The sequence below is a fragment of the Camelus bactrianus genome, chromosome 12, assembly GCF_048773025.1.
Source record: "Camelus bactrianus isolate YW-2024 breed Bactrian camel chromosome 12, ASM4877302v1, whole genome shotgun sequence".
Lineage (NCBI taxonomy): Eukaryota > Metazoa > Chordata > Mammalia > Artiodactyla > Camelidae > Camelus > Camelus bactrianus.
Window position 1 is genome coordinate 29,921,589 of NC_133550.1, and position 22,165 is coordinate 29,943,753.

The 22,165-nt window shown below is 38.3% G+C and overlaps 1 protein-coding gene across 1 annotated transcript; it reads left to right on the top strand.

Moving 5' to 3' along the window:
* The first annotated feature begins 46 nt into the window (after positions 1 to 46).
* On the top strand, positions 47 to 19,441 carry RTCB (RNA 2',3'-cyclic phosphate and 5'-OH ligase). Its single transcript, XM_074375108.1, has 12 exons — positions 47 to 233; positions 3,010 to 3,088; positions 4,243 to 4,310; positions 5,422 to 5,521; positions 7,762 to 7,918; positions 9,599 to 9,755; positions 10,761 to 10,920; positions 12,201 to 12,376; positions 12,900 to 13,088; positions 13,755 to 13,865; positions 15,259 to 15,378; positions 18,933 to 19,441. The coding sequence occupies exons 1-12, from the start codon at positions 141 to 143 to the stop codon at positions 19,038 to 19,040; spliced, it is 1,518 nt and encodes a 505-aa protein (XP_074231209.1). The 5' UTR covers positions 47 to 140; the 3' UTR covers positions 19,041 to 19,441.
* The last annotated feature ends 2,724 nt before the right edge of the window (positions 19,442 to 22,165 follow it).

Genomic DNA, 22,165 nt, shown 5'->3' on the forward strand with positions numbered 1-22,165 from the left:
CTTTTCCCGTCGCCCGCCCTGCCGCGAAGCCGGTCGCGCCTGCGCGTTGAATTCTGGAAGGCGGAGTTTCAGTCAGCGGGACAACGCGGCAGCGGCTCTTCTAAGCGAAGCCGGGAGTCTTTGCCACCGTTGTCACCGCCATGAGTCGCAGTTATAACGATGAGCTGCAGTTCTTGGAAAAGATCAATAAAAACTGCTGGAGAATCAAGAAGGGCTTCGTGCCCAACATGCAGGTGAGGCGGGGGAGCGGGACCCGGTGCCGGGGCCTTCCTGGCTGAGGGCCCGCGGCGCCTCCCTCCTCACCCGGCTGTGCCTGGCCGGGCCTCCTCAGACCCCTCCTGACTCCTTTTTCGCTGGGGTCTACCCCGCCCTGCCCCGAGTAGAGTTTCTTTCATCCCTCAACTTCCACCCCCACCCTCCCGCCTCCGGAGATGGCTAACCCCTACCCGCCGCTTCTCCCCGCTGGAGCGGTCCCTGAACCGTGAGAACACGCAAAGCGGAGCAAGTCTAGGGAATCCAAGTAAATATGAAATTGGCCTTTGCAAAGTGTTTTCGCATATAAGTCTCATAAACGCACCGTGAGATGTGTTACATTCCTAAGCCTTAGGGACGTTAGTGGTCTTTTTCTAGGTGGCACATCCAGTCCGAGGTAGAGGTGCTGGGACTGAGCTCCGTTCCTCTGAGTCATGCTGGTCATTTATGTAACGTTCACGGACCTGTATTCGCTGAGCTAAGTTTTTAGCGTTCACTGCTCCATGTTGTTGTTTTTTTTAATTGACACGTTGGTTTTTAATAAAACGGTGGGTTTTTTTTTTTTTTTCCGGCAACAAGGAAAGTTCATAGGGCAGGGTTTGTTTTCAGTATGCACTTTGTAGAAGGGCCTTGAAGATCAGTCACACAGCTTCCTCTACTCAACTAAGACTTAAGGCCCAGTTCCCTTCTTTTTTCTCTGACAGGATGATGTATTCCCAATGGAGACTTGGGAGCTCAGTAACCAGAGAGTTTGAAAGCTTGGGCTCACTGTATCTCTCGGGCTTCCTTGCCATTTGTGCTCACTATCTTCCATTAAAGCGAGGAAAGAAGACATCTGTGAGATTTTGGTGCATACATTGTTAGATAGATTTTGACATCCCTTAAGGTGCCCTGCAAATGTACTGAAGGTTTGTAATCTTGTGTCTTGGTAAAAGTTCCTGATCACTGCCCCACCCTTTCACTCAATATTAAAATTTGTTGAGTGTCCCCTGTGAGCAAAGCTAGACACTGAGAGCGAAAAAAGCCCATAGTCGTAAAGCTACCTTCTGCTGTTTTTTATTTGGCCATTTTCTGTTTATGGAATCTGGTTCCCTGAATGAAAGAGTAGAAAATAAAAAGCATATGATCATCCTGAGAGGACTGTAACTCACACTGTCATGATCTTGCAGCAATTCTGGCTTAACTTTTGATGCCCGTACTGCTAATTCTGCATAGGAGCAAGTCTGATACTGCTAGACAGTTCTGGTTTAACTATTTGAACAACACTTTACTACCACCTCTCCCTTGTGAATGGAGAGTTGAAATCTTGATATGGCTCTTAAAAAGTTACTGACTTTGATGCTAGGCTTGAGTTGTATTCCCATTCTCATAAGATTAGTGAATTTCACATTTATAGTGCTCATATATCTCTTACTTAATCTGCATTCCCCCGTAAGACCCATGTACTGTGCTAAAAAATTCCTCTCTGTTCCTTAAAAGCACTTCTCTCCCATCTTTGCATTCAGCTCCTAAATGTGTTGCTGCTCCAGTAATGTCTCTTGCCTTTAAAGAGCCAGCACAAATAGTGTTCACAAAAAGTGAACAAACTGAAGGCACTCCCCGACTGCCCCACTTTTCTAGACTGTTACACCCCTTCTTCCTCAGATTCTTCCTTAGCACTTCTATTACAGCACTCGCCTCATTGCACTCTACATTTTCTAGTCTGGGCTGCATCCTAGACTGGAAGCTTCTCAAAAGCAAGATCTTGCTTATTCTCTGTGTCTCCCCTGCTGCCCAGCATGTTGCCTGGCCCATAATAAGTGCTCAGTAAATGGTGAATTAATATATGTGGCCCTTTCAAAAATTGTGTTGAAGACACTTTCCATCAACTGGTGTTGTTATTCATGGAGTGGTAAAAAGCAGATGTCATTTTTCTGATAAATAAGTGACCTTGTCCAGATGACCAATCTTTGGTTCTTCATTGCTAGGCCGATCCTACATAGTATTTGGTCTCTGATGAAAATGTTCTGGCCTTTGATGTTACGTAATTGTACCTTTCATTGCCTTTTGTGTGCGTCTATTATCAAGCTTTTTTATCCTCTTAAAGTTATGTGTATTATAAAACTAAGCACACAGCCATATAGCTACCTGTTAAAATTTTTTTACTCACTGTTTACCTAAGTACAGATTTGTAAATCAGCATAGGACACAGTGAAGTGTAGTGTGCTGTTGTCTCAGACACAGCAAAAGTATACTTCAGTCAGATGAGTGCATTTTTATGTTTAGATCTGAGATTTTGATTCATTTATTTTTTTCAAAACCTACTGATACTTTAATTTTTTTTTAATGGAGGTAACTGGGATTGAACCCAGGAACTTATGTGTGCTAAGCGTGCACTCTACCACTGAGCTGTACCCTCCCCCCAAAACCTACTGGTATTTTAGAAGTACAAGAATACTGAGACCTTTGGCCTTAGTGAGAGCATTGTTGGAAGACTTTTTTTTATCACACACCCCAAAAATATTTTACCTATTGAGCTCTTAAATATGGCTTTGAAAGTAGAAGAATAAAATGATTTGTGAACATTGCAAAACACATTTTTTAAGATATATTTAAAGATGGGAACATCTTGTAGTTTTTGATAGGAACTTTTCTGCTTGTTTAAGGTGGCATGAAAGTGTTTTATAAAGAGTAAAGCAAAATAAATATTGCATGCAGTGTTTATTTTATATCAGGTACATGTGCTCAGACATAATTTTTCTTTTTATTTTCTACCAGGTTGAAGGAGTTTTCTACGTGAATGATGCTCTGGAAAAATTAATGTTTGAAGAATTAAGGAATGCATGTCGAGGTGGTGGTAAGTAGATTAGAGTTTTACATGTGGCAGTGCAAGTTGTGTCTGTCTACCCTATGGCCTGAAAAATGGTAATTCAAATAATTATAATTTAAAATTACAAAAATATTGTCAAGGAATAATCAAGATTTGAAATGAGATCAAAAACCTGTTAATTATTTATGATCATATTGTTAGCCACTTGGCCTTGTAGAAAGCTTTTGGAGCTGTGTGTACCTGGTTGGTTTTGCATGTAACCTTAGACAATAATAAAAAGAGCTACCATTTGTTGTGCACTTACTATGTGTCAGCTACATTACGTAGATTATCTTGTGTAATGCTTACAGTAACTGTAAGAGGAATATATCTCCATTTTACAGGTGTGTAAGTCAAGGCTCAAAGAGATTGAGTCATTTTAATTTGTCTAATGTTGCACAGCTTCTCAGTGACAAAACCAGGATTAAGATCCAAGAGTGTCTGATTACAAAGTCAGTACTGACTAGCTTCATTGAACTTCAGTTTTCTCATCTATTAAAGAGAGTATATCACACCTATCTTGCAGAACTATGGAGAAGTTTAGAGATAAATGTATAAAACTCTGATACATTCTAATGGTGATGGTGGAATAAAAATCTGGTTTTAACCCTTTAACTTTTTAGGTCAACAAATTAAATCCCACTCCCCTCCCTACCAGGGTATGCTGACTTGTCTAAAATGACATGCAACCAAGTAACAGCTGAGACTAGAATCCCACATCCCCTACTCTCAATCCAGTGTTTCTCCAGCTCTTCCACATTGCCCATCTTTGTCACTTAGTGTAAAACCAGTATTTATTCTTTCTGATAAGTAATATGAACTGTTGAAAGAATGCTTTTTTTATATTGACAACACAAGGTGTAATAATTATGTTTTATATCTCCCAGTACAGTATTTGCAAGCACCCCTCTCGTGGTATGCACAGAGCACTAACAGCACATTTGTAGTTAGTCTGTTGCCCTCACTGCCTTTCTGTGCGTATGCTGCCTTCTTTCCCACTTCATCTCAAGCACCCTTTTGTGCTTTGTTGTCTTGGTAGTCTTAACCTCTATCCTTTATTTAACACGATCTAGAAAATTATGAATATACTTCACTAAAAATCAATTGTGTCCACTTTGCTAATATTGAAATTTTGTATTCAGGTGTTGGTGGCTTCCTGCCAGCCATGAAACAAATTGGCAATGTGGCAGCCCTGCCTGGAATTGTTCATGTGAGTCCATGTTCAGAGCTTCTGTCACTTACAGTTTTTTTTAGTCTGAAAGTTTGTTAAATGGATGAATAGCCGTACCTAACTGATAGTGGTCATTCAGACAGTGACCTTCAAACATCTAGAAATAACCATGGGATTTAAAAGAAATAATTGAGTCCAGGTAACATCTCAGTTTCTAGTTGCCTTTGGCTGGAATCCATGTGTTTGAGAATCTTTGAAGATTTTATTTTCTTGTTTCTTATTGTAGTACACATTGTTCCTGGATCAACCATTGAAGGTTTCACTGTGGCCCCATTCCAGAGGGTGATTGAGAAAGAATAGAAAAAGTTTAAGGGTTAAAACTGAGGGGAGGGAGAGAGGACAGTATAGCTGTTCTGAACATGATTGGAAAAAGAGGGTTGTGGTGGTAACAGGGTTAGCACTGAATGGTACACGTGAGGCCTCCACCGCAGTCTAACATTCAGATTCCACCATTAGAGGTAGACATTAAATCTATTTAACAGACTTTTTTTGAGGTCTTTATGCCAGCTGATATCCTGGGTACTTGGAAGAAGAAATGAAAAGACATAGCTTGGATATTTCAGAGTCTAGGTGACTGTTTATATCCTTACCATGATTGGCCTCCATTATTCCTGGGTCAGGATCCTTTTGTAGGCCCCAGATATAGAAAGTGTACAGTTTTCATACCATCAAATGGATTACTTTGTCTATGGTTGTTTAAACACTAAGACCCTGTGTAGATTGGGTACTTAACTCTTGTCAACCTGACACAACCACAATTTGTCAGTGTCTAAAGATCATCTTTAAAATGTAATAATATATTAAAGTTAGTATGTGTTCCTCCTGTATCATGTTGTACTGAGGCTTTTTTGTTTTCAATTTTCTTAGTTAATGGTCAGACTTTATTTAAAGGCTTTTCTCACTATATTTAGCTTTATGATTAGAAGTTTTTACACCTGATTTCCACCAATAGAGAAGATTTCATAAAAACAAAATCTTAATTTGGGAAAGGCTTCAGCCCCCAGCCTATTTGAGTGTTAGTATCAGATCCATTAGGCAACCAGAGTGCCAGGTTCAGAAAGCTGTATATCATTTTCTAATTCTCTTTCAGCGATCCATTGGGCTTCCTGATGTCCATTCAGGCTATGGGTTTGCTATTGGGAATATGGCAGCTTTTGATATGAATGACCCTGAAGCAGTGGTATCCCCAGGTAAGGTCACTGTGCATGTCTGCTGTCAGATGTGTAGCTTCCCTCTGAATCATAGCCTTTCTGAAATAGAGCACAGATGCTTTTTGTGTATGCATGTCAGCCTCATCATCCTCTATCATTTTTTTTTCCTCATTTGCTGAGAGAATTAATGGTAGACACTCAGAGGCTATAAAAATATCAAGTAAAGCATATATTTATTGAAAATTATTTGGGCTCCTACTCCTGCCAGGTACTGTTCAGACATTCGCTACAAAACAAACTGAAACACTTCCCTGGCAAATTAGGTTTCTTTTTTGTGTTTCAGCTACCTCTGGAGCAAACTGGAGCTAATAATGTTACCACACAGCATTATTGTGAGGATTAAATGAGATAAGCTGTGTTATTATACTTAGAACAGTGTACATATACTTATGTGCTTAATATATTATATATACTATAATACATTATATACTTAATATACTTAGAACTAGGCACATAGGAGGTACTTGGTAAGTGTTTGCTCTCAGTATCATCATTATTCACTTCTGGTTGTACACTTCTCTTCTGCTGTGGAGTGTTTTCACTGAAAAGTATTTCACACCAGAAGTTATATCTTTGTTTTCAGAATCTGGAAGAAGAAAAAAAAAAAACAAAAGTTTAAAATATCTTGAGAGTTTTGCCTTCCGCAGTGGCAGACAAAGTCATTTCAGACCAATCCTCTGCCAAGAATAATGAGAAAGGCTGTGTGAAATTTTTAAAACAAAACAAAAAACCAAAAACATACCAGTTGAAACAGTAAAAATTTGTGAGGCCAAGATCCAGAGGAAAAATGGACATACATGAGCCCAGCGTTTATTAGAACTGTTTTTCTCTGGAGGTAATGGCAGATTTCAATCAGTAAGGATACAGATAATTTAAACAATCCAGTTAGCAAACTCGACACCTTGACCTCTAATACACATGTGTGGTTGTGTGTGCACTCACATTTCAGTGCATCCAAGAACTGTAGAATACACTTTTTGTTTTTCAAGTACACACAGAATGTTCATGCAATTTGACCATGTGCTGAGCCATGAGGCAGGTCTCAAATTTCAAAGAATTGAAATCGTAGAGAGCAATTCTCAATTCTGACGTCAAGACCCCTTTATGTTCTTAAAAGTTATTGAGGGTTGATCTCAAAGGCTTTTATTATCAATGTTTGCCTTATTAGAAATTAAAACTCAGAAATTTTTAAAACAATAATATACAAGTACATGTTTCATTATCCATAGAGCAAACATGTTATCATATAGCATGTAGCCTTTGGAAAACTTCACTGTACACTAGAGAAAGTAAGTTTAAAAGGCTAAAAATGTCTTAGCATTCTTACGCAATTAATCTTATAGATCTGAAAGGATCTCTGGACCACACCTAAGAACCGCTAATATAGAGGATAGTATCCTGTCACAGTGGAATTAAGTTAGAAGTCATTAACAACAACAATAATAACCAGGAAAAAAACACGTTTATAAATTAAGCAATATACATTTAACCCATGGGTCAAAAAAATCATAATGGAAGCTATAAGATAATTTTAACTGATGTTAATTTAAAAATACCTGTCTAAAAATGTGGGTTACTGTTAATGCCATACTTGGATGGAAATATTTAGCCTTCAATGCACAAATAAGAAAAGAACAAAGGCTGTAATGTCAATGATCTAAACATCCATCTCAAAAAGTTAGAAAAAGAACAACAAATTAAACCCAGAAAAGGTAGGAAGATGGAAATAATTAAGAGCAAAATTAATGAAACAGTATACAGTGGAAAGGATCAACAAAGCCAAAAGTTGGTTCTTTCAAAAGACTAGTAGAATTCATAAACCCCTGACAAGAGTGATCAAGAAAAAAGAAGCACATCATTCACATTTTTGTCTCTAGTCCAGATGTTACTTGTTCATTACTGCCTCCCTGGCCCACAGAGTACCTTCAGTATGTAAGTTATTTAAATTGTTTTGGTGTCATCAGACTTTACCCACAGAGAAACACTTTGTTGGCTATTTTTTTAAGTGAAAGCGAGTTTATTTAGAAAGATACACATCCCATAGATAGGATGCAGTCTGTTTCAGAAGGGAGAGCAGCCTTGTTGGCTACTTTAAAACATAATTATCTTTAAAAGAATGGCTGTCTTTTAAACCATATATTAATGGTGGGAAACCACAGGTAACAATGCCCAACTGCCTGGTCTTGCTAATATTTGGCTAATTTTTCTCTGTTTTATAGGTGGTGTCGGATTTGACATCAACTGTGGTGTCCGCTTGCTAAGAACCAATTTAGATGAAAGTGATGTCCAGCCTGTGAAGGAGCAACTTGCCCAAGCTATGTTTGACCACATTCCTGTTGGGGTGGGATCAAAAGGTGTCATCCCAATGAATGCCAAGTAAGAGCAAAAGTTTCCAATAAATGGAGTGAGGGAGATAATAACCACATAACCTTCACATCCATTTCCAATGCAGGATACTTAAGAGATGGGCGTTGTTCAGTAACTTTTCAGAAGTGATAATGAATTTTTTTTTCAAGCATGAGGTCCAGAACATTTATTAGACACATTAGTCAACTCCTGTTTATCATGACAGCCTTTGACATATAGTAGAATTTATAATAGAGTAATTTCCACTCATGTTTACTGAGCACTTCCTATATGCAGGGCACTGTGCTGTAGTGTATATGTATCATTTTGTCTAGATAATAACCCTAATATTGTCCCTAATTTACAATAAAGGAAACAAGTTTAAAGAGATAATAGTAAATAAGCTAGTAAGTAAGCTCAGGATTCAAACCAAAGATCCTTTGGCTTCAGAGGCTGTATTCTGAACCCCACTGCCCTTTGTTAGTGAACCAGTATTTATCAATGACCTTCCTTTTTGAATGATAGCACTGAATATGTTCTTTACATAAGATGCCATGTACTCCCAAAGTAGAGAATTAAGTGTAAGTCTACAGCGTAACTGCCTTTTAGATGGCCGTTGTTGCACTGTGTCATAGCTCACGTAAAGCTGTGCACCTTACACTTTGCAGAAGGGTGTACTTAAGAAGTATGTATCTTTAATATTTACTGTTTAAGGTTCATGTGAATTTTGCATTCTATTCAAACACGTACAGACATTAATATTAAAATATTTTTAGCTATTACCTGTTATTCTATAACTCCCCTTTACAAAAAAAAAAAAAGTTGGAGTAAAATTGATACATTTGGAAGATGCTTATTCTGGGATTTTATGTGGTCCCTGACATGCAGTCCCACTTTGAAAAGAATACCTGGAACATCTAAATAAATTCCAAGCATCTTTACATATATTTTAGATAACAATTTTGTCCTAATAAGTAATGTTTGAAATAAGTTGTAGTGAGGAGGGCACATTGATCATTGTAATCTCATAGTGTTTTAGAAGAGGGCTGGACCTTAAGTGAGGATCAGAGCTTTTTCATTCTAGGTACTTAATGTGTATGTACCTAAGCTTCAAAATGCAGGTGCGATAAAGCTACACAATACTTCTGTGAAGGTGGGAATAGACCTTAAAATTTAACCTGCGTTGTCTGAGAACACTAAAGATAGCTTTATTTATTAATTGTAACTTTTCATAAGTTACTATATATTATATTATATATTATAATAATATATACATTATGATATATATTATAATTAGCATATATATTATAATAACTTATGAAAAGTTAGTGTGGCTTTGGTAAAGTTAGTGGCAGGTAATGACATTTGATTATGGTTATAAATTTTCTGTGACTGCTTAATCACTACCTCATAGAATTCAGGATCAGAGAAGCAAATCTGTTGTAAATAAGATTTGAAAGTTATGAGGGGCTGTATAATTTCAAGAACTATATTATTGATATGGCATTTTTTATTTTATATTGCAGTTATTTTTGTAACTGCTTTCCTCGAAAAACTAGAGTTGCTGAGAGCATGATCTGTATCTAGCATGATGTGTGATACACAGACAATAGTCAGTAGATGTAGTGCTTTCCTCTGTCCTTTGAGATGTGGTCATCCTTAGGTTTTAATCTGCTTTGGCTGTGAAATGATGTGCACCTTGTTACTCAGAGACTTGGAGGAGGCCTTGGAGATGGGTGTGGACTGGTCCCTAAGGGAAGGTTATGCCTGGGCTGAAGACAAGGAGCACTGTGAGGAGTATGGAAGGATGCTGCAAGCTGACCCCAACAAGGTCTCTGCCAGGGCCAAAAAACGAGGCCTTCCCCAGGTAACACTCACTTTGGATGGGAAACATGTTCATATTTTTCATGTTTTGTTTTTGTTGGGGCAGGGGGAAATGTGTCTTCCATGTGGCAGATGTATCCCCAGGTTTTTTCAAAGTACATCAAAAACAGTACAAATTTGTTTATGCTTCATTCTTACTCTTTCAAAAAGCTATCAGGAGCTTGCAGATGTTCATAAAGTAAAACAAGATATGAATTAGAAGTGGATGGGAGGGAAATGGGTTATGATTATAAGGCTTATTAAAACATATGCCAGAATTGCATATGTACATGTTTTGACAATCTACAGATTTGGCTGAAAGTTTTCTGGCATCTGAGATGAAAACAAATACCTTGTCAGTTCATAGTGTTCATGAGGTAAAAATATACCAGATATTTGAAATTTACAGCTAATTGTGATGGCTTTGCCACTAATCACTGTGACCTTGGGCAAGCTTCTTTCACCTGAATAGGTCTTATTTTTTCATCTGAAAATTGAGATAGTTATAACTAGACAAACTCTAAAGACTCTTCCAGCTCTGCCATTCTCTGGGTCCCTAAATCATCTATTAGCTCTAGTTATGGGGTATGTTTTTTCAATGATGGATAGTGGTAGGTGTCAATGAACTCATAGATATTTCAAAAATCGTTTGAACTTGAACCTTGTGTAAGAATCAGTATTCATCAGAGTTCATCCCAAAATTTGACCCTTCCCTCCATGATGTTTAAATTGTCCTTTGAGCTATTTGATGGTCTGAGTTTTGGTTTATGAAGCTTTTAATATGTTGTACTTGAAGCAGATAATGATATAATAAACTTCAGAAACTGCTCTACATTATTTTAATTATGTGGAATATTAGTGTAAATGAATGAAGCATTTCTAAGGCTTAGAAATTTTTTTTAATAAAACACTATTTGTGTGTGGGTTTTTTTGGTTGTTTTTACTTATTTACTTTTTAAATGTTTTTTTAACTGGAGTAAAATCTATTTTATTAATTTCGCATTTGCAGTTGGGGACCCTAGGAGCAGGCAACCATTATGCAGAAATCCAGGTTGTGGATGAGATTTTCAATGAATACGCAGCTAAGAAAATGGGCATCGACCATAAGGGACAGGTGTGTGTGATGATCCATAGTGGAAGCAGAGGCTTGGGCCACCAAGTAGCCACAGGTATGTTCTGGGCTTGATTTTTGGCTTGATGTTAAAACATACATTTTATGGGAACTATATAGATTTAATGGAGAAGCTCTGGAACTGTACCATGTAGTTCTCCTGGTTCTCCGAACAGTGTGACTTTTAACAAATTAACTTCATTGGTCCTTAACTTCCTTGTCTGAAAAAAATGGGAATAATAATTATTTCATATGGTGTTGTCAGAGGTTCCAGTTATTATGTTTACTCTGCAGATTACTCTTACTATCTGGCCAAGAAAGGGCAATAAAGACCTTAAATTGTAGAGATTATGGTATATGCAAATATGTCTTGGATAGCTGTACTGCAAAATTAGATGTTACACTGGATTCAGTGATGATATAGTAGGGACTCTGCCCTCAAATTGTCTCATGAGAGAGATGTCATGTTCATTAAAAAGAAAAAGTAAAGACAAGGTGGTAACTGTTAAAATCCTATAGAATAGACAAAATAAAGTGTTTAGGGAAAAGATTTTGGAGATGACTTCATGGGCACATAAGTAACATTTGCAGTTTGGGCAATCACACCCATAGGACATTCATGACCAAAAGACAGCATGAACAAAAGCAGGAGGAAGGGAAGTAGCAGAAAGGTTACTTTGGACTATTTGTAGGATGTGTGAAAGGATTTATGAATATATGAAAAGTTATAATGAGCACATGGAAATTATCGTAAACTTTAATTTGCAATTACAGTTCATTCTTGTATGTATATTTCATTTTGGGGGGATCTCATAATTTGTGCCAACCTGGCCTGTTAGAATTTCTAGTCTAGCAAATATATGGAGCATTGACTAGTATTTCTGAACTTTCTACTGAGTATTTCTCTACACTTTATCATGGATTTGATTTTCCTGCAGAAGATCTAGCAACTTGTCTCCAGTTCTTTTAGGTTAAGTCACCGAAGATATTTTTTAAAACCATGATGGTAATAAAATGAACTTACTACTTCTGTTCCCATTGAGTCACATGCCAGGAAAGGAGTAACTAAGACCATGTTGTTGCTATTTCTGTACACCTCTCACTCCCCGTACAGGTTCCTAGAGGGCAGATACTCTCTTTGGAGACTGCATAGCTTGTGTCACACAGCTCTCGCAGAGTATTCTCAGTAAATATAGATGAACTCAGAAATACTGTAAAGGGGAAGTTATATTTTACTTGTTTTTTTCTAGAATGGATTTGAATGTAGCCTACCTTTCTGCAATAAATCTGAGTTATAAAGGGAAAGCTGGCTGGTTTGAACTTACTCTTTTGTTCCAGACGCACTGGTGGCTATGGAAAAAGCCATGAAGAGAGACAAGATTATAGTCAATGACCGTCAGTTGGCTTGTGCTCGAATTGCTTCCCCAGAGGGTCAGGACTACCTGAAGGGAATGGCAGCAGCTGGGAACTATGCCTGGGTCAACCGCTCTTCCATGACCTTCTTAACCCGCCAGGTACAGTTGAAGTTGCTCTTCTGTTCCCATGAAGTTAAGCACTTTAAAACATAATGTAGTCAAATCAGAGCCTATAAAGCTTGGTTTTGGAAATGTATGTAATAAATATTCAAAATATTGGTGAAGTGTCCAAGCTTCTGGTGTCTCCTTAAACTAAATCAGCAGGGTATCAGGAGTAGGGGACAGGGAGGGGAGAAGAGAAGCCAAAATTATTCCTAGAATTTGTCTTGAGCAGTGGAGAGGACAGAAGTGCCATTCACCAAGATTCAGAATGCAGAGGAAGAAGCAACTCTGGAGAGTAGGAACAAGAATAGCCCAGCAGCTTTTCAACCAAAGTTGTAATTTATGGAGTGGAATTTGCTATGGGGTCTAAAGACAGTTTTTGTCCTTTACATGAGGATTAATAATACTGCTGTTTTTGAGCTCTTAAGTCCCTCACTCCCTTCAGGAACAGACTAGCCGAAATCAGTAAAGTTCTGAAGAGCCAGTTCTGGCTGCTATTAATGTAAGCTTTTTCTCTTAGGCTTTTGCCAAGGTCTTCAACACAACCCCTGATGACTTGGACCTGCATGTGATCTATGATGTTTCTCACAATATTGCCAAAGTAGAACAGCACGTGGTGGACGGAAAGGAACGGACTCTTTTAGTACACAGGAAGGGGTCTACCCGTGCTTTCCCTCCTCACCATCCCCTCATTGCTGTTGATTACCAAGTACGTACTAAGCCATTTGTGGTTTTAAGCAGTGGGGGCATGATTTAGACAGTTCTAAACATGGATAAATTTAAACAGGAAAGCAGCAATTGTGAAAAGAAAATAATCTGTCATCCACAAGAACAGTGATTTCCAGTCGTCTCTGAAGTAATGACTCTGCCCATTATCTGTGTTTGCGTGGAGTGCTGCACGGAGAATATTCTGATCCATTAAGATACATTAAGATTATTTTCGTAAGGCCTTTAAATGATTAGAAGACGGGATTAAGATTAAACTCAGTCTGTTTCATTCCTCTTCTCCTTTTGGTGCCTGGCTGTGATGGATTTAGAAAGACCCTTTAGCCTACTGCCATTTCACAGATGAGCAGACCAACAAACCTGAGAGGGCAGGTGCCTTGCTCAGGGTGGCTCTTCCTAAAAGTACACATTTGAGTTTTGCTTTGCTCTTACCTTTAGTCTGTCTTCTGGTGCCTTCCTGGTCCTAACATTTTCCTTCCTCTCTCAATTATCAAAAAATAATGTCTTAATAAAGCTGTGAGAGCAGTGCATTTAGAAGTCTGGGTTTCTCCCACAATCCTCCAATGCAAGAGGGAATTTAAACCTCAGGCATAAATTTTTAAGTTCATGCATTTCTGAATTTTAACATGTTTGATTTGTGCATCCTCAGCTCACTGGACAGCCAGTGCTCATTGGTGGCACCATGGGAACCTGTAGCTATGTTCTTACTGGCACTGAGCAGGGCATGACTGAGACCTTTGGAACAACCTGTCATGGAGCGGTAAGTTACAAAAACAGCAACTTACTGAGAAATGCTCTCTTCACTGTAGTTACTGTTTTGTATTTTGACAGGCAAACACACTTGGTTGATCATTAACAAAGTTGAGGTTTGGGTCTGTCTTGTCTTTTACCTGAATTTATTCCCATAATATATATACTGTCTGGTGAACTAACTGAGGTCGCCTAGTATCTTGACCTTCCTGGGGTCATTGTAGGGCCAGAGACTGTTCCTCAACTCTGCAAGTCCACAAAATCCAGACTAAGAAATTGTCACACTAGCATAACTGATACAACTTTATCCTATGCAAATTAGCATCACAGTTTATCTCAATGATTCATGGACCTAGTCACTATCGTAATTTGCTCCTTACTGGGTGAGTCCACTCAAGATTTGGAGGATATGCCCTGTTTTGCAAATCAGGACCCATGTGTTGACTGCACACCTATTTCAACATATTGCCTCCTCTAAGCCAGGAGTTGGTAGACTTTTTTTCTGTAAAGCATCAGACAGTAAATCTTTTAGGCTTGGGGGCCATAGGATCTCTGTAGCAGCTATTCCATTGTGTCGTTGTAGTGAAAAAGCAGCCATAAATAATACATAAACAAATGGGCATTGCTGTATGCCAGTAAAGCTTTATCTACAAAAATAGATGGTAGGCCAGGGTTGGCCTGCAGACCAGTTCACCAGTCACTATTCTAAGCCATCAGAGTGCTTAGCTAGTGACTGCATAGAAAATAGAAATTGTCTAGGATACCTTCTCAGCAGGAAAACCCTCACAAGTATATTAACTCTACTTTTTCCTCTCATACCTTCTCATTTCTTGCTGCCTCCCAACTCCTAATTTTAACCCAGCCGTCAAAACCATCCCCCACACACACATTAGCAATGTCTGGGGGCATTTTTTTTATTGTCACAGTGGGGTAGGGGGTTTTGCTACTGGCATCTAGTGGGTAGAGGCCAAGGATGCTGCTGATCATCTTACAGTGCACAGGACAGTCCCTACAACAGTTACCTCATCCAAAATGTCAGTAAGTGCTAAGGTTGAGAAACTGTTTTAAATCACAAAGAGCACAAAGTTTTTGTGATGATACATACAGTGTTTACAATTTAAAATCAGTATATTTATTTATATTGAATTGATCATTAATAGTAATTAGGAACACAAAACTAATGTAGATGCAATTTGTTTTCCAAAAGGATATGATGAAGCTTATAACAAAAGGCACATTATAAGGTTGATAAGATAAAAAAAGATTGTTTCTTAATTCTTTTTTTAGTTTAAAAAGAAGTCAAAGAAAAACCATATAATCCTAAGGGTTTAAATAATTTCTGGGATTAGACATAAATTGGAGCTCAGAGTTTATAAGTGAAGTTAATTTCTTTCCCAATCTAGGGCCGTGCACTGTCCCGAGCAAAATCAAGACGTAATTTAGATTTCCAGGATGTCCTAGACAAATTGGCAGATATGGGAATTGCAATCCGTGTTGCCTCACCCAAGTTGGTTATGGAAGAGGTAAGTGAAATTTTAATGAATGTTGGAGCATAAAACTGTTTATAATTTATGCCAGTGCACAATGATAGTAATTTTTAGTATTGCTAGTAGAAATTGTTTTTTAAAAAATAACCTCAGTTATAGTTTATCGTCTTCTCTTTTGTTTGGAGATCAATTACAAGGCAAGTCCATAAGAATTTACCTTTCGTGTATAATCTCATGTCTACATATCAAGCTTTAAAAATAGTTTGAGCTGACTCATTTTCACCTTTCTCTTGCACAGCTGCATACATAGGTTTAAATTTGAAAACAACTTTGAGAAGGCAGGGGGGGAAATGTTTGAGGAAACGGTTTTGTTTGATTTAAAAGGGAGCGAAGATTATGTCTAAATGACCTGTATGTATACGTACACATATGTACATATTTAAATTAGAAGCACCGTAACTCCTTTTAAAAGTTTAAGAGAAAAGAAAAATAGTCATCCAGAAACTCAGTTCCCTAACACAATTATCTCCTTTTTTAAGATGCTTATTGCCATTTTTTAAACTAGTTATAATCATAGTTTACACTTTATACTTTTTTTCTAATTTAGCACAGTATATTATTTGTAAGTGTCACCTTTTAATGATTGCCAGATATGCTAAGTTTCTGCCCATCGTGGACATTTAAGTAGTTTCCAAATCTTTTCTTCTCTAAGTTAAGTTGTAATTTGTGTCTTCATGCATGAAACTTTTCTCCATGTTTTAGTAATTAGAGTGAAACCCCAAAAGCAGAATTACTAAGTTAGAGTATGATTAAGTATAATATTACTTTTTAATAACTAATAATTTTTCACCCAATTTTAATTAAGTTTTGGAAAATATAAAGAGGAAAACAGAAAACATCTAGAATTCCATCAACCAGAGATAACCACTGTTACTATTTGGATTTTTTTTACTTGCACATTTTATATATGATTTTTTTTTCACTCATCTAGTTAGTACTTATTAAATAGCCACCATAATTAAGTACTGTTCTGGTGCTAGGGATACTGCAGTGAACAAAACAAACATAAATCCTTTTCAGTGAAACTTACCAAATAGTACGATGTATAGTGTGTAAAATGATAGTAGGTGCTGCAAAGTAAAATGTGTAGGTAGATAGGGAGAGACTAGGAGTGGATGCAGTTTTAAATAGCATGCAGTGAGGTTAGTGTTTGAGTGAAGACCTAAGGGGAGTGAGGGAACAGGCCATGTCAGTATCTAGGGGTAAGCTGTCCAGGCAGGGAGAATGACAAGTGCAGAAACCCTGAGGCCAGATTATGCTTGAATGTTCGAGAAACAGTATGGAGGCCAGCGCGCGTAGAGCATGCAAGAGGGAGAGGGGGCTAGAGAGGTAGGGGCACCAGATCACATGGGTCCTTGTTTTTTCCTTTACAAAAGGATTTTTGCTCTTACTCTGAGTTAGATGAGGGGAAGACTTTGGAGAATTTTGAGCAGAAGAGTAACATGAGCTAACTGATTTGTTTGTGTGCTGTTGAGAGGAAACCAGAAGAGATATTGATGATGCGGGAAAGGGTGAGGGGGAGATTCCTTGAGCAGTGTCCTTGAGTAGATGAATGGAGATGGAATCTGGTGGGCTTGGTCTTTGGTAGGAGGTCTGCTAATTCATCCTTAATAAAAGGAGACAAGGTATGGACGCAGATAGTCAAGGAAGATATGGAGAGAGTTTATGGAGATTCTATTCTGATTGTTTCTGTTTTTTTTTCAGTGTAATAGGAAGTAGGGTCATGAACTGAAAGTGAGGTTGCAGAAGGTATGAAATCATCACCTAAGAGAAACAGTGAAAAGGAAACAAGGTTGTTGAGGGTGTTGCAAAGGGATTGTAAGTCTCATGGGGTTAAAGAATTGCTGAAGGTGGAGCACAAGGGTAAGTGAGCTGGAAACCTCAGCTGTGATCACCAGTCTGGGGTGCTGGAAATGGAGCCTGTGGAGGAGTTGTAATCATTGGTAATGGCAAGTTCTAGGGTGTGACTCTGGAAGTGAATGGCTGAGGGAAGCATTGAAGGAGCAGAAATCGAGGAACTAGGAAGCCAAGGTACTGGAAGGATCCTCTTCCTGGATATTAAAATCATTCAGAAAATATAGCAGGAGAGAATGTCAGTGAACCAGGAGCTAGAAATCGTCAAGTAGCAATGGGGATTCAGACTCTAGCAGATAATTGCAACCAGATGTGTAGTAGGTGGTATAAATGATGACTGCAGGATTCGACAGTGGGAGGAAGGAGAGAGAATGATCTGGAAGGAACTGGGAAGAGCAAGGACACCTGTCCCATTTCTCAACCTAATGACATGACCCCGTTTGGGAGAGAAAATAGCTGACACTTGAGAAAGTTGGAAGCAGAGGTAATATCCTCAGGGAAGAGCCGTGTTTCTGGAAGAACAGGAAGTGAAGAGATTGTTTAAAGAAGGGAAGAAGTTCTTTGCCTTTGACTCAGTGGAAGGAGTGCCAGAGGCCACCATGGAAACATTTCAGAAATCGGAAGGGAATGCGAGATGGGCTAAAAAGGGGTTTGTAGAGAGCCCCGTGGGAATAAGTCTGAGCAGCCTAAGCTTGCTGTGCTGTGTTGACATGAATGGAGATCATAGATGTGTGTGATGAGATTTGTTCTAGTGGTGGCAAGACAGTGAGCGTGGGTAGGAAGGAAGGGGGAGCTCTACTAGAAACTCACAGAAATAAGTTGGGTATGTGTGCGTGTGTGTGTATATATATATATTTATTTGTCTCCAGTATGTACTGGTTGCTGTAGAAAGACTCAATAAAGGGTCAGACATGGATTTTCTCCTCAAGGATCTCGTAGTTAAGCAGAAGAGTGCATCTTACTGCACAACTGTGATTCAAGGGAGATAAATCCAGGTTTATCTTGGCAAATGAAACCTAATTGGAAATTCAAAGAAAGTGAACCCTATCTGGGGAGGGTAGGAGAAAAGGTGATCAGGAAAACTTGCACTGGAATCATATGCTTAGAACTCAACCATTAAGAATATGTAGCATTTGAACATGCAAAGATGGGCCTACATTTTAAGCCACAGGAACAGCACATGCAAAAGTTCTGAGGCTAAAAATCATGGCCTGGGTATAAGAAATGCTGAATAAGTACCATTTGGCTTAGTTATTCCAGGAATTTTGACAACTGCAGAAATACATAATGAAAAAAATTCTAAATCGCCAATAACTCAACCATCCAAAGTCAGTTACCACTAACAAGATGATTTGTTCATTTCCTTCCAGTTGAGTATTGGTGTATTTGTTTTATTCAATTACATTTATTGCTTTTCTACTTGTACAAGTGATATATGTTCTTTGGGGAAATTTTGAGAAATACAGAAAAAATATAAAACAGGATGAGAGTGTTTATCTCACTACTCCCTTACCAACACTGAGCTTAATCATTTTGTAAATCTTGCTTATTTGATAGGGAAAAAAAAACCCTCAGTGTTGTTTGAATGTGCATTTCTTTAATTACAAGTAAAGATTAATGCTTTAAAGATTCCATTTTAAGTAGATTTTTACAATGTTTTAACTCCTCCCCTGCAGGCACCTGAGTCCTATAAAAATGTGACCGATGTGGTGAACACCTGCCATGATGCTGGAATCAGCAAGAAGACCATTAAACTGAGACCAATTGCTGTTATCAAAGGATAGAACCCTGACTGCAGCCACCAGACACCACTGACCCGCACTGAAGTGGAAGTGGACTGAATGCTCCTGAGACATCAGATTCAAGAGATCTGACAGGTTCTAAGGTGTGCATATGTAGTTACCTGTTCCAAAATGGCTGGCGGGGGAGGCTCCTGCTTTAGGAGCCAGTGTTGTTAATGGGCCTTCTGGGAGGAGTCACGTTGCCCCCATTTGAAAAGGGATATATGTACTTCCTCCTTGATTGTCCCACTGATTTTTAGGAAAATCTGTTGGGGGTGGGGATAAGTCAGTAAACTGCCTTAGTCATTTAAGCATCAGATTGAAGGTCTTTGCACCAAGCTCTGTTTCCATCCTGAGAGGTGTCAGGAAAAATGTTCTATTAAATGGAAAGATTTTAGAATGTTTCCTTTTGCCATCCGTTTGTCACTTTGTCCACACATCTACCTGCTTTCCCTGCACTGAGCAAAACCCTCAGTACCACTTTTACTTGGAGCGTACCCACGGGTCATAGCAGGATATTAGACAGGTGGATAATGGGACACATGGAGGAGATTGAGGAGGGAATGCATGTGGGGTTGTGTGGATAGGGACCCAGAAGAGAAAATAATTCTTCCTAAGCGTGCTTACCTTCCTCATTCTAAATATAAGGCAGAGTTTTGACTTATCTGTAAAAATGGCATCAGCTGGTATCTATCATTAGTTAGGCCTGGTCTGGTAGAGTTTTCTTAAATAATAACTTGCACAGCAGCAGCAGAGGACCCTCACATAATACTGACTATCTTTACATTTGTGATAGAATTATTATAAATGGATCAAATGGCCACAGCTGGGATGTTAATGGTTACTCTCTGTTGACAGGTTGACTAGTCTTGTGCCACCTAATCAGATTTCATGTTAATGTACTGTGACACCCAAAGATATTAAAGTAATAGGTTACTAAGGCCCTGGCTGAGTCCAAACAGCCAGTAAAATCGAAAAATCTAATAAAATTATAATATGTTGTTTATATTTTGTGCTTAATATTTTAAAACTTAGGACAGTTAGTATTTTCACTTGGTTCACTTTGGACAGTGTTGTTGTTTTCTGATTTTCCTCCCTGATTGCTTTCAGAGACATGCCTAAAAAATATTCTTTCCTACAACTTATCCCTCAACTTACAGTAAAACCCCCTCATTGGAGTATCTTCTAAATGCTATTTGGAAGGCTGGAGAAAAGGAAACTTCCTCTGAAAGATGTATGATATAAAATAGCATAGCATGTCTTTACTAAGAGCACTTAGTAACATTAATATTTTTGATGGTAGAATTTGGCCTGCGGCCATACCAGCCTGAACGTGCCCGATGTCATCTGATGGTAGAGTTTGAAAGTTATCCGTAAGTTAAGAATCTTAATACAACAATTATATTGCTTAAGCGTTTACATTGGACCAATGACCATTGTGCTCAGGTGACTTAAGGATGCATGTTACCTATGAACACTGGGACGCTGGTGAAAGATGAGAAGCAGGGTTCTGGCAGGTGCTGCTAGATTCCCTAGAGATGAGGCAACAGTGAGCATCTGTGTGGGCTCCTCCTTATCAGGGCTTCCCCAGTGATAAGTCATTTGAAACCAGTTCATAGCATAGTCCCCTCCAAAAACCAACTGATGTCAGTGCAAGAAATGCTGCAGATCATCTTAAATACATATGTTACATTTGATTGGATGTTTTGAAAGTTACTCTTAGGGGAGGGGAGAAGGGAGTAGGTGAGGAAGAAAAACAGAAAGGAATGGTTTGTGCAATGGTGTCTCTGTTTTGTACGCTTCTCTTAAATGTGGCATTTCTGTCAAACTTGGCCCTGTTAATGACCATAGAAGGTAGTGGTTAATATTTTGAGTTCAAAAAGAATAATACAAACATTGTTTTCTTTCTTCTAAAGATGTTATTTTTCCATTTGAGGCAAAAAGCCACTTAAAAATGAATGTTCAAGTGAAGCTAAAGTAAGCAGCTGTTTCTACTCCTGTGAGTAAAAGTACCCCATGCCTGTGCACATGGACGCAGCTGGAAAGCCCTTTGATAAGACACTGTCTGGTTCTTCCAGGCATGAAAATGAGTCTTACTACTGTGCACATCTTGGTCCCTTTTTCAGGCTTCTACAGTCAGTAGGTTTATCATTAATATTTTTAAAAGCACTGACATTCACACCTTGATGATGGGCTGTATCATTCCTGTCATCAGCATATGGTTGGGGAAACCAATTCAAGAGACAAACAAAATAAAAATACTCACTAATTTTCTAATTTTGTGAATATTTCCTGGAGCAACAAGGAACTGAAGACTTAAATATTGAATAAAATCTTGCAGATCTTAAGATGCTCCCATTTTGATCTTCATATAACCTTTGAAAATTTAACCACAAGATAACATTTTTTTAGCTTTTCCAATTTTTTTCGCTTAAGATGCCTTTTTCCCTCATCTTCATTAGAGTTTCTTTCTCCTATTTCTGAAAATCACTTGTAAGTATCATCTATATTGCTGAAACATTCACAACTCTCTGTACCTGATATTCCAATACACAACTCGCACAATTCGTTCTGTCCTTATTTCATACCTATATCCTTAGTTTTGCATCTGCTCCATTGCTTGAATATATGGAATTTTCATGTTGTCCAGACAATATGATTTGTGTCTGTCTGGATCAGCTGAGTATGAAGATGCTGTTAATTATTAATTAAGCACCTTGGAGTATACCAAGTTGTTACAGTAGATTCTGATCTTTAAAAGCTTTTGCTCTAAAACTGATAACTGAAACACCAATGATCCAAGGAAAAGATATTATAAGGGGGACATACCACAGAGAATTGAGTGGTGACTGAACTTGTACTTTGCTGATAGATATAAAGTGAATGAATGAAATGCCAAGCATGTAGTAGGTGCTTAATACATTAAAAATCACCATTCTTGCTTTGCAGTTTATCCAACATTTTTACATATGGTTTTAGTCCTTAGTAAATGAGGGAGGGAGGGAGGATTATGTGAGTTGTTCACTGAAATTTAATGAGGTTGGCAAGATAGGTATTATCGCCTCATTACAATTTAGAATATAGCCTCAAAGGTCTGGCAGATTGCCCAAGGACTAAGCCAGGCATAG